General features: G+C 49.7%; 1 protein-coding gene across 12 annotated transcripts in view; it reads left to right on the top strand.

Annotated features, from left to right (window-relative positions):
* ARSG (arylsulfatase G) overlaps positions 1-12,469 on the top strand; it is a 100,865-nt gene that overhangs the window by 42,888 nt on the left and 45,508 nt on the right. For 11 of the 12 annotated variants that reach the window (XM_061145015.1, XM_061145011.1, XM_061145006.1 and 8 more), the window contains exon 2: positions 4,758-5,385. In XM_061145015.1, the coding sequence (XP_061000998.1) occupies positions 5,168-5,385 (218 nt within the window). In that variant the 5' untranslated portion in view covers positions 4,758-5,167. Of the gene's footprint in view, positions 1-4,757; positions 5,386-12,469 lie in introns of those variants that run through there. The other variant, XM_061145019.1, reaches the window with a different exon arrangement.

Here is a 12,469-nt window from a genome sequence, read left to right as displayed (position 1 = left end):
TACTGACCAGAGATCTTACCTGCACCTCTGCATTGGGAGGGCAGACTCTTAACCACTGGGCCATCCGGGAGTTCTTCTCTGATGGAACAGATGGGCCTTCCTCGGAGGGGTTTGTTGAGTAAGGTGGTCAGGTAACTTCTGACCCAGTGGAAGGAGCGGTGATGGCTTTATTACCAAAGACCTCCTTTTTGCCTTTTTTTTGGCCACACCAAGCAGCACATGGGATCGTCACTCTCTGACCAGGGACTGAACTTGGGCCCCCTGTGTTGGAAGCGCCAGGTCTTAACCACGGGACCACCAGGGGAGTCCCTCCCCCTTTCTTCCTAAGCCCCGGGAGTGCTCCTTGCCTGTGACCACACCCCCTTCTGAGATGGGAAGTGTGATGTGTAAAGAAAATTGGGGAAAGTGACCTCAGATAAGACACTGAGCTCAAAGTCTCAGCCTGGATATTTGTTTTTAAATTTTTATTTTATTTTTGGCCTTACCATGCACATTGTGGGGCTTCCCTGGTGGCTCAGATGGTAAAGACTCTGATTGCAATTCAGGAGACTTAGGTTCCACCTCTGGGTCAGGAGAAGGGTATGGCAACCCACTGCAGTACTCTTGCCTGGAGAATCCCATGGACAGAGGAGCCTGGCCGGCTACAGTTCATGGGGTGGCAGAGAATCAGACACGACTGAGCAACTAAGACACATGTGCCTTGTAGGATCTTAGAGCTTACTGACCAGGATGGAACCTGTGCTCCCTGCATTGGAAGCACAGAGTCCCAACCACTGGACCACCAGGGAAGTCCCTCAGCTTGGATATTTAAAAAAGCAATAACAACCCAACTTTACTGAAGTACAACCGACAGATGAAAACTGGATTACTTGCCTGTTGTTCAGTCACCGAGTCATGTCCGACGCTTCTACCCCATGGACTGCAGCACTCCAGGCTTCCCTGTCCCTCACCATCTCCTGGAGTTTGCCCAAGTTCATGTCCACTGTCAAGAACTGTATTTGTTGTCTGTACAATGTATTGTTTTGATATATACATACATTATAAAGTGATGACCACAGTCAAGCTAATCAACATATCCATCATCTCATATGGTCACCTTTAAAATTGTTTTGGAGGTAGAAACACTGAAGGTCTGCTGCTAGTGAATGTGAAGTTTGCCATGTAGTTTTGTGAACTCTGCTCAGCGTGCTGTACATTAGATGCCCAGACGTGGTTGATTCCAAATGACTGAATGTTTGTACACACTCCCTTCCCCCACCCCCTGGCCCCTGGCAACCACCATCCCCTCTCTGCTTCTGTGTGTTCTGCTTTGTTAGATTCCACGTAGAAGTGAGATCACTATGTGAGATCAAGAGATATTTATCTTTCTGTGCCTGGCTTATTTCATTTTGCAGAACATCCTCCAGGTTCATCCAGGTTGTTATAAATGCAGAAGAATTTCCTTCTTTTCTTAGGGTCCACTAATTCCATTGTGTGTGTGTGTGAGATAGACGGCACATTTTCTTTACCGGTTCACCCGTTACTGGACACTTGGTGAATAATGCAGCAGTGAACACGGGTGTGCAGGTATTTCTTCAAGATCTTAATCTCATCTCCTCTGGATATACCCTGAGAAGCAGGATTGTGGGATTGTCTGGCCGTTCTATTTTTAATGTCCTGAGGAACCTCCATACTGTTTTCCATAATGTCAGCCTGGATCTTAATCAAGGTTTGTGGCTTGGAGACCAATCTTTGAACGTCTGACTTGCTTTTTCCCTTTAGTTAAAAACAATAAGTGGGGGAAAGTATTAAATGTCTCCCTGGAGGTGTGGGCGTGGAGGAGAAGGATGGTGTACTGGCTAAATTAGCTTATTTCCATTCTATAAAAATTGTAAGGACTAATGACCCTCTTTGAAAAACCTCAGAGGAATGTTTTATCATAGAATTCTTAAGAAAGACAATCTGTTTATTTCTGTTCCCACCTTAATTTTAACTTCCTTCTTCAGTGGTTTTCCCCCACTCCCTGGAAGGTTTCGTGTTGGGTCATTCTGAAATGGATTATGGATGAAGAACCAGAGGCTCTAGGGTTCCAAGCTAAGTGGCTTTAAGAAGAAAAGCTTCCTCTGACTGTTGCTCATGGTCAGAAGCCAGTACAGTGAGACAAGTCAACAAGTGTTTGTAGGCTCCCTCTGTGTGCAAAGGCTTTTTCTTCTAGAAAGGGAGAAGTCTTTGGGGCCTCAAGATCAACAAATATCAGTTGAATCTAATTGAGTTTGAAATATTAACTTTCCTTTTGGAAAACAGAGGAATTTGCATTTCTGAACAATTGATTCATTGCCCTCCAGATGACCATGACTGTTGACTTGGAATTCCTTTTATTTTGATGAAGTGCATATCTGCCTCTCCTTCTGAGTTTATCTGGATCTTCCAGAACTTACATACCTCCAGCCACTCCCATCCAGCCGGTTGGCCTTTGGGTTGGCTGGCTGGATCTGTTCGCTGTTCATTCCTTCCCCAGAGGCAGGGACACAGATGGCATCTCTCTACACCCCAGCCCTGGACTGTGCTGTGCTGAGTCGCTCAGTCCTGTCTGACTCTCTGCGACCCCCTGGACTGGAGCCCGCCAGGCTCCTCTGTCCATGGGATTCTCCAGGCAAGAACACTGGAGTGGGCTGCCCCACCCTCCTCCAGGGGACCTTCCTGATTCAGGGATCGAACCCACTCTCTTCCGTCTCCTGCGCTGGCAGGCAGGTTCTTTTCCACTAGTGCCACCTGGGAAGTCCCAGCCCTAGTAGCATCTTTATTTGTTATAACTTGGTTCCCCTTTAATAGGTTGGGTGTTCCATAGAGACGTTTAAAATCTGATCCAGAATTTCAAGTCTATGTCTCCTTACCAACCTAGTCAATTTAGGGCTTTTAGGTGAACTAGGGGTAATATGGTTTTATTCTGTTTCCATTTGCAGCCTGCAGTTGAAAGCATAACCTTCCATTTCTGTCTCTCAAAACTCAACCTGATTCATTGCTCTTGTGTTTTTCCACTGAAGCTGAATCATCTCTAGTTATGTTAATCACCTACAGTTAGGTTTGTTTTTTTCTAGGACCAGAATCTTAATTTTTTGTTTGTTTGTTTGTGGCTTGCCTGGTGGCTCAGATGGTAAAGAATCCGCTTGCAGTGCAGGAGACCTGGGTCGGGAAGATCCCCTAGAGAAGGGCATGGCAACCCACTCCAGGACTCTTGCCTGGAGAATTACATGGACAGAGGAGCCTGGCCAGCTACAGTTCGTGGGCTAGCAAAGAATCAGACGTGACTGGGTGACCAACACCCTTCCCTTTGCTTGTTTTGAATCATTTGGGTCGTTGTGTTGTGGCTGTGCTGGGCCTTTTGCTGCGGGCGGGCTTTCTCTAGTTGTGGGGAGCGGGGGCTGCTCTCCAGTTGCGGAGTGCCGCGTCTTCTTGCAGTTGCTTCCCTTGCTGTGGAGCACGGGCTCTTGGCTCACGGGCTTCCGTAGTTGCAGCCCGTGGCTCAGTGGCTGTGGCTCACGGGCATAGTTGCCCCACACCATGTGAGATCTTCATCGGCCAGGGATCGAACCCGTATTCCCTGCATTGGCAGCTGGATTCTTAACCACTGGACCACCAAGGAAGTCCTTGATTTTTTTTTTCCCTTAAGCAACTTGCTACTCAAAATGTGATCCAAAGACTACACTGGAAATACAGTTTCCAGATACCAGCCTCACCTAATGAACCTGCACTTTAATAAACTCTCCAGTTGATTTGTATGTGCATCAAAATGTGAGAAGCACTGGTTGACTTAAGATTTTCTTTTTACAAATTACATTGTCAAGATGTAAAGGGACACATTTCCATTAAACACATTTTGGACATTTTTTTTCCTAACATTTTATTATGAAACATTTCAAATGTACAGCAAAGTGGAATGAGTTCTACAGTAAGCTCCCTGGACTGTCCACCCAGATCCAACCATTAACTTAATTATTTTCCTTCCCTTTCCCCCCAGCTTTTCATCAAGAACTTCATACAGAGGGACTGCCCTGGCGGGCCAGTGGTTCAGACTCCGAGCTGCCACTGAAGGGGCCTGGGTCTGACCCCTGGTCTGGGTACTGCAGTCCTGCACGCTGCACAACGCAACCAAAAAAAAAAAAAAAAAAGTACAGACTGCTCTTTTATTTGGGAATTCCAAATAAATGCCAATAACGTCCACGTGGTCAGGAGTCGGTGCTCTCGTTCTATCCCTGGTAGGAGAACGAAGGTGCGGCCAAAAATCCAAAACAAAGCTGCTGTTGTATAGAATGCTAATTTACAGCCTGACTGTTAGGAACAAGCACGTCTCGGTAGTAAGGGTCTCACCCCTTCTTCTAGAGTCCCTGATGGGTTTGACACGTTTGCACTTGGTTTCTCGTGAGTCAGGGAAACATGATGGGGCGGGAGTCGGGGAGCACTGGTGTTTCACAGAGTGGGGTGCTGGCTCCTGCCCCCCGATCTGGAACGTGGGGGCCTCAGAATATTCCCCCCCATACGGTGAGCGGGTTCAGACATCACCCCTAATGTTGATTCCAGCCCTGTAATCATCGGCCTATTGCAAATATTATTAGCCTCACTAATTCTCAGGTGGAGAAACTGATGAACCCATTCAATACTCGAATAAGAAGGAAAACATGTGTTGGCATGGGAAAGTGATTATTTCCTAAGCTACTGAGTAAAACACAGCTGCACTGGCAGTTTTAACTCTGTTTTCTTGTCAATTTCTGTTCTTTCAGGAAACCTTACAGACACACGAAGCCTTCCACCATCTGGAACTCAGAAACTCGACTGGGCAGGACTGTGGCTTCTGGACCGTCCAGGTGTTCCACAGATGTGAGCATTTATCCCGCACTCGCCAGCTGGAGCCCCGAACAGCTGCACGGCCTTGCTCCGGCTCACACCACCCTGAACTGAGGGCTCGTTTTCCAAGTGGCCAAGAGCAGCTGCTGACACTGCGGTCTGACTGCCGCACGCTGCCTGCCCCCTCCCGGAGCTGGGCTGGAGTCTCCTGACTTGAATTAGGGTTCCAGGTGGGGGCCTCGTTTCTGTAGCCCCCAACACCCCGATAGGCGTCCCCATCACCCCGGTGTCTTCCGGCAAACTCCACCACCGTGTCACTTCACAGACAGAATCCTCCCCGATCACCATGGCCTGGCTTTCCCTAAAGGTCTTGTTGGTGGGGCTGAGTTTCCTGGGATGTCTTTATCCTCTCGTGGATTTTAGCTTCAGTGGGGAAACAAGAGGACAGAAACCGAATTTCGTGATCATTCTGGCGGATGACATGGGGTGGGGTGACCTGGGAGCTAACTGGGCAGGCACGAAGGACACCGCCAACCTGGACAAGATGGCTGCAGAAGGAATGAGGTGAGAGTGGGGCTGCCAGGCCAGCGTCTCTGGGGGTCCTGCCCCGACTCCCTGGGGGAAGGGGGCTGTGTAAAAACACTTAGAGAGCAATTGATGGGTCCGTGTTGATTTAATTAATTGACTGATGAATTGGTTTTTCAGCCAGTACAGCATCATGAAGAAATCCATCCATCCATCCATCCATCTATCCATCCATCCACCCATCTATCCATTCATCTATCCATCCGTCCATCCATCCATCCCTCCATCCCTTCATCTATCCATTCATCCACCCCTTTATCCATCCATCCATTCATCCAGCCAGCCAGCCAGCCAGTCATCCATCTATCCATCCATCCATGCATGCATGCATCCATCCATCCATCTAGCCATTCATCCATCTATCCATCCGTCCATCCATCCCTTCATCTGTCCATTCATCCACCCCTTTATCCATCCATCCATCTATTCATCCATCCATCCATCCACCCCTTCATCCATCTATCTATCCATGTACCCATTCATCCATCCATGCATGCATCTATCCAATAACACTTTTTTTTTTGGGCTGTGCTCCTCAACCTTTTGTGATCTTAGTTCCCTGATCAGAGATCAAACTCAGGGCCCCAGCCTTGAGAACAGTGAGTCCTCACAGCTCAGGGATTCTGATAACACTAACTGTGTGTGTGTGTATTAGGAAGTGGAAACACAAAGGTGAACAAGATAAAAATCCTTGCCTTCAAGGTCTCTTAGTGGAGACAGGTTGAAAGCAAAGTACAGATTACAGTCTAGTCCATGAGCTTGAATCAGGAGTTTTTGGAATCTGTGGGGAGGATGTGGACCTCAGCCTGGAAGTTTAAGGGAGGTGACCTTTGGAGAGTGACTGAAAGTCAGTGGGGCATACAAAGGCCAAAGGACTTAATTGTGAGCTGACAGGATTTATGGTCCATTTATGGCACACAAAACTCTGAAGACTGCAGAAGGGAAGAGGGGTATATATCTGAATCAGTCCAAGTGTTTATAAATTTTTTGCTCCAATGCAGCTTTCCCCTCTTTGAAAGTGAGACGGAGAAAAACTGTAGGGCTTCCAGACTTTGGGTTTTCCTTATTGGGTAGGGGTCGCTCTGACTGGCCAGATCCCATTTGTCAGGGTTAAGTTCCTCCAGTGGGGAATCACCCCTGCCAGCTTGTTGGGACAGCTCACGGGCTTCTCTGGAGCTTCACCCACAAGCATCCTCACGCTTAGAGCTTTCTCCTGAGATAGGGACCCTGCGGTCCCTGCATCTGGTGTCGCTCACTCTCATCCATCCTCCTCTCCTCGGCCAAGAGGAAGTTTCAAGAAACATTTCCCTGTTTCCAGCCTCTCAAAGGCATTTGGTAACCCTGAGGATAAGATCTGAACTCCAAGGAGCAGTGTACAGCCCAGCCCATCCCCTGCCTGGTCCTCCACAGGCCCCTCCTTCTGGACCAGCCGTGGTCCCCTCATGGCTGCAGCTGCTTTCCCCCTCTGTTTAAGCCTCATCTGTGTCATGAGTTCTTTTGTTGTGGTGGTGGTTCGTCGCTCAGTCTTGCCCAACTCTTTTTTTAATATATCTTTTATTTTGTGTTAGAGTGTGGTTGATTTACAGTATGATCGTTTCAGGTATGTAGTGAAGTGATTCAGTTATACGTGCACACACAGCCATTCTTTTCCAGATTCTTTTCCCATGCGGGTCATTACAGGGTACTGAGCAGAGTTCCCTGCATGACACAGTAGGTCCTTGTTGGTTATCCATTTTATAGATAGTGGTTAGTTTTTCTTGATACACTTTCCACTTGTCTGTTTTTATTCAGTCACTAAGTCGTGTCCAACTCTGCGACCCCATGGACTGCAGCACCCCAGGCTTCCCTGTCCTTCACTATCCCCAGGAGTTTGCTCAAACTCATGTCCACTGAGTCAGTAATGCCATCCCACAATCTTATCCTCTGTTGTCCCCTTCTCCTGCCCTCTTTCCCAGCATCAGGGTCTTTTCCAATGAGTCGGCTCTTCACATCAGGTGGCCAAAAGTATTGGAGTTTCAGCTTCAGCATCAGTCCTTCCAATGAATATTCAGGGTTGATTTCCTTTAGGATGGACTGGTTGGATCTCCTTGCAGTCCAAGGGACTCTCAAGAGTCTTTTCCAGCACCACAGTTCGAGAGCATCGGTTCCTCAGTGCTCAGCCTTCTGTATAGTCCAACTTTATGGTCCAGTCCACTCTCCTCTCCTGTTTAGTTTCCACTCACCACCTGGCTCCCAGGTGCACGTGAGGGCCTCAGGATGGCTTCCTTGGCTGTCTTGTGTGTGCCCTGTCATCATCTCTGCTGCTCTCCGTGGTGACTGCTTAACCATCTGACCACCTGTGTTGGGTTCAGAAGCATCAGCCCCAAATTCACGTCTGCCCAGAGCCTCAGAATGTGACCATATTTGGAAATAGGGTCTTTGCAAATGTCATTAGTTGAAGATCTCTGTGATATCTTTACTTGATTTAGAGTGGTCCTAAACCCAACCGCTGGTGTCCTTATAGGATGAGGAGAAGACACAGGGACACAGAAGAGAAGGTGAAGTGAGGATGGAGGCAGAGGATGGAGTGATGCACCCACAAGGGTTGCCAGGCAACCCTCGGAAACCGGGGGAGGCCTGGGGTGGGCTCTCCTGATGGACCTGCAGAGGGAACCAACCCTGCCACCACCTTGACTTCAGGCTTCTTGCCTCCCAATTGTGAGAGTCAGTTTCTGTTGTCGCAGGCCACCCAGTTTGTGGTCATCTGTTACGGCAGCCACAGCAGACTACACAGAGCCCGTCTAGCTCTGGGCTTCAGGAAGAAAATGCCTGCCTGTCCCCCGCCCTGTGTTCCTGCTCCATGCCTGGAGCCTAGTAGACAGTTCATAAATATTTGTTTGTCAGTAATTGGGCTTCAGGAGGCCCAGGTGCTTTGAAATGTCACCCCAGATTTTTCTTGTCAGATTTTTTTTTTTCTCCCCGGGGAGAGAGTTAATCTGTAGCATTGACCAGAGCCTCAACGGGAACTGGGTTGCCTAATGCTCAAGGACTTCTGCTTTCCATGTCGAGTGGGTTTGTAGGGAAGTATGTGGCCCATTATTTAAACCGAGATTTGTGAGGCCCCGGGCTCTCCTCATGAGCCGTCCCCACCTGCGTGCTCAGCCCCAGCGGAAGGGGCCTCTCGGGGACCAGAGGCGCCGCACGTGGGGGCCTCTCCTCCCTCCCTCCCGGCTGTTGCAGCCTTGTGACCGGCCCTCGGGCCTGTGTCGACAGCTTTTCACTCTGCACTCTGTTGACAGGAAAGCGCGCTTCCTGTGAGGCCAGGGTTGATTCACTGCGGGCTTCTCCCTGCCTGCCTGCTGGCCGCTTGTGGGGAACCGTGACTCTCAGAAGGAGCGCTTATTGCCAAACAGGGGCCAAGGGGGACTTGAGAAACTCTCTCTCCTATTATCTTCCTTTTATTTGTGGGCTCGTTTCCTAGGATGGTGGCAACCCGTTACTACAGACGAGGTGGCCTCCGTGAGAAAGAATGAAATATCAGGGCTTCCCGGCAGGTCAGTGGTTAAGACCCCTCACTCCCACTGCAAGGGGCGAGAGTTGATTCCCGGTCACGGAACCATGATCCCACAGGCCGAGGGGCATGGCCTAAAGTAAATGAATATATGAAGGCGTGAGATGATGCCATTTGCAGCAACGAGGATGGACTTCGAGATGAACTTGCTAAGTGAAGTGAGTCAGAAAAAGACAAATACCGTGTGATGTCGCTTATATGTGGGGTCTGAAAAAATTGAACCTGTTTACAAAACAGGAACAGATTCACAGATGTAGAAAAGAAACAGGGTTGTGAAAGGGGAAAGGTGAGGAGGGGTGGATTAGGAGTTTGGGGTTAGCAGATAGACACCACTGCATGTAAAACAGGCAAATGAGGAGGACCTACCGTATGGCACAGAGAATTAGTCAGTATCTTGTAATAACCTATAATGGGAAAGAATCTGAGAAAGGAAGGTGAGGAATGGGGGTTAGTGGATACACCGGGCCCTGCTGCAGGGCACAAGGAACTGCCTTCGGTGTCCTGTGAGAGACTGTCGTGGGAAAGAACATGAAGAAGAGCATGTGTAACTGAGTCGCTGTTTACAGCAGAAATTAATAGAACCTTGTAAATCATCTCTACTTCAGTAAAATTTACCAAAAAAAGAATAGATATGTACATGTAAAATGGTGGCTCAGCTGGTAAAGAATCTGCCTGCAATGCAGGAGACCTCAGTTCGATCCCTGGGTTGGGAAGATCCCCTGGAGAAGGGCAGGGCCGCCCACTCCAGTATTCTTGCCTGGAGAATCCCATGGACAGAGGAGCCTGGCAGGCTACAGTCCGTGGGATCGCAAAGAGTCAGACACGCTGAGTGAGCACACAGCCCACAGTATAAATACATGGGCTTCACTGGTGGCTCAGGGGTAAGGAATCTGCATGCCGATGCAGGAGACTCGGGTTCAGTCCCGGGATGGGGAAGACCCCCTGGTCAAAGGAATGTCTGCCTGCTCCAGTGTTCTTGCCTGGAGAATCCCATGGACAGAGGAGCCTGGTGGGCTACAGTCCACGGGGTCCCAAAGAGTCCGCTATGCTGAGCGACTAAACAGCAACAGCAACTGGAGATAGGTTAGCTGTGGTTTTTGTTTTTAGAAACAGTATACGTTTGAATTGTCCATATGCATTGGCTCCTCTGCATGTTGAGCAGTCTAAGAGAGAACTGTGGAGGAGAGCAGACCCGGGGCAGTCCCCGGGGAATCTGTGTGGACCGCGCGTGCCCGACCAGCACCTGCCATGATAGTAACTAGCCTGTCCCGAGTGCTTGCCAGGCGCAGGCCCCGGGCGTCGCCCCATTCGGTTCCTGCTACGACCCGAGGCTGCACTTGGTCCACAGGTGAGGGCTCAAGGTCAAACAACTGGCACAGAGTTAGTGAGTGGCGGAGTCAACATCCTCCCGTCGAGAGCCTTCTCGTCAAGGGCTGGTGGGAGAGGGGAGTTTGCCAAGAGTGTCCTTCAAGGCCTGGGCCGGCTTTGCCGGGAAGAGGGAAGGCAGCTGTTGAGGGGGTGGGGATTGGAATCCTGGTCCTTTTCCTCCCTTTGAACCTGGCAAAGGACTTGTGTGCTGCGCAGGTGGAAGGGGAGGCTGAGAGCTGTGGTTTAGTCGTCAGCCATTGTCTTCTGTTTGGCCTCACTTTGAGGCTTGCGGCTCTTAGTTTCCCACCAGGGATGGAACCCCTCCAGTGTGAGCCTCGAGTCCTAACCACTTGACCGCCAGGGAGGGCCCTGTTCATTTCTTTTTCAATCTATGGTCCATGCAGGTCCCCTGCTTCCCTGATTAGCAGCTATTTGAATCTGACTTCAGAACTTAGGGGCTTCCCTGGTGCGTCAGACGGTAAAGAATCTGCCTGCAATTCAGGAGACCCAGGTTCGAGCCCTGTGTTGGGACGATCCCCTGGAGAAGGGAATGGATACCCACTCCAGCATTCTTCCCTGGAGAATTCCGTGGACAGAGGAGCCTGGTGAGCTGTAGGCCATGGGGTCGCAAAGAGTCAGATACGACTGAGTGACTAACAGTGACACGTTCAGGACTCGGGGAAGGTCCTGGGGCCGAGTGAAGCCTATTTTCTACAAACAAGAAGTGGAAAGGCTTTCCTGCGCGGGTTCGTGATTCACCTACAAGACTGTTATTTCTTGGTGCACAAGGCAGCGACTGGCTGCTTCTGTACATGCCCAGATACCATCTCAGCGGTCGTCTGCCACCATGCAGAGGTTCTGCAGAATCAGTGACTGTAGTGTTCACGCTGTGCATTTCATTCCCATGACTCATTTATTTTGAAACTGGGACTATGTCCCTGTTAATTTCTCTGCCCGTTCCCTCATTCCTTCTCCCCACGGGCAGCAGCATGTTTGTTCTCTACTTCGTTGTCTTGGTTCGTTTGTTTTCTGTTTTGCAATCCACATATAAGTGAAACCCTACAGTAATTGTCTTTTTCTGTCTGACTTACTTCACTCAGTATAATACCCATCCATGTGGCTGCACATGGTACGATTTCATTCTTTTTTGTGGCTGAGTAGTATTCCCCTGTGTGTATGCACCGCCTCTTCTTTAGTCTGTCAGTGGACACTCAGGTTGCCTCCCTATCTTGATTGCTGTAAATAATGCTGCAATGAACGTAGGGGTTTAGGTGACAGTACTTTGTAAATATGTTTGCTTCTGTAAGTTACCTTGTAACCTGTTAACTATGCACAGTTCTCTTCTTCCTCCTTTGGTGCCTTCTCTGCCCTTAATTTAATTTTGAGGTGAGTCCCTGCTGCTCTGAGAGTTCTAGGCAGTGACTTAGAATCTGAGATCAGCGGTCACCCCTGCAAGGTCAGAGGCCCCCAGGAGCTTGAGGCTGTTTCTAAAAACGGCCCTCGTGAGGAATGAACTGAGCTGTCAGTTTGAAACAGGAGAGAAGGGGGCAGGGCACAACCTTTAGAAGAATGACACAGCCCGAGGACAGGACATCAACTGATGAGAACCAGATGGGCCCAAGATGGCAGACCAGTTGGCGTCCACCAGCTCTTGCGCCTCCGTGCACGCTCACTGTAACACAGGGCTACGTGACACACCCAGGGGCGCCATGACAGTTTCAGAGCTAACCACAGAAGGTCACCAAGTGGGCGGTGGCCCTTCCTGGAAGTCCCCACCCCTTCCCCAAAATAGCTGGCCTGTTCCTCCCACTGATTAGCCTGTGAAATTACCCACCTCTATAAATACCACAACCCCGTCCCCTGGGGCCACAGTCACCTTCTCCACGGCCCTCACTGTCTGTGGACTGAGTTTCTCTCTAAATAAACCCACTTCTTACCTATCCCTTTGTCTCTCGCTGAATTCTTCCTGCCATGAGACATCAGGAGCCCAAACTTCATGAATCCTGAGACCAGGTGTGTTCAAGTCCCAGGCTGGGTTTTGGCCTGTGCCCCAGCCAGTGGGTTCAAGTCTCCGTCTGAGGCGCACGGTTTCCACTTCGGTCCGAAGCCGGGTGTGACTTCTCTTTTCAGAACTGGCTTTTTGCA

Source organism: Dama dama, chromosome 5 (assembly GCF_033118175.1).
Source record: "Dama dama isolate Ldn47 chromosome 5, ASM3311817v1, whole genome shotgun sequence".
NCBI classification, from domain to species: domain Eukaryota; kingdom Metazoa; phylum Chordata; class Mammalia; order Artiodactyla; family Cervidae; genus Dama; species Dama dama.
This window is presented reverse-complemented; position numbering and strand designations above follow the sequence as displayed.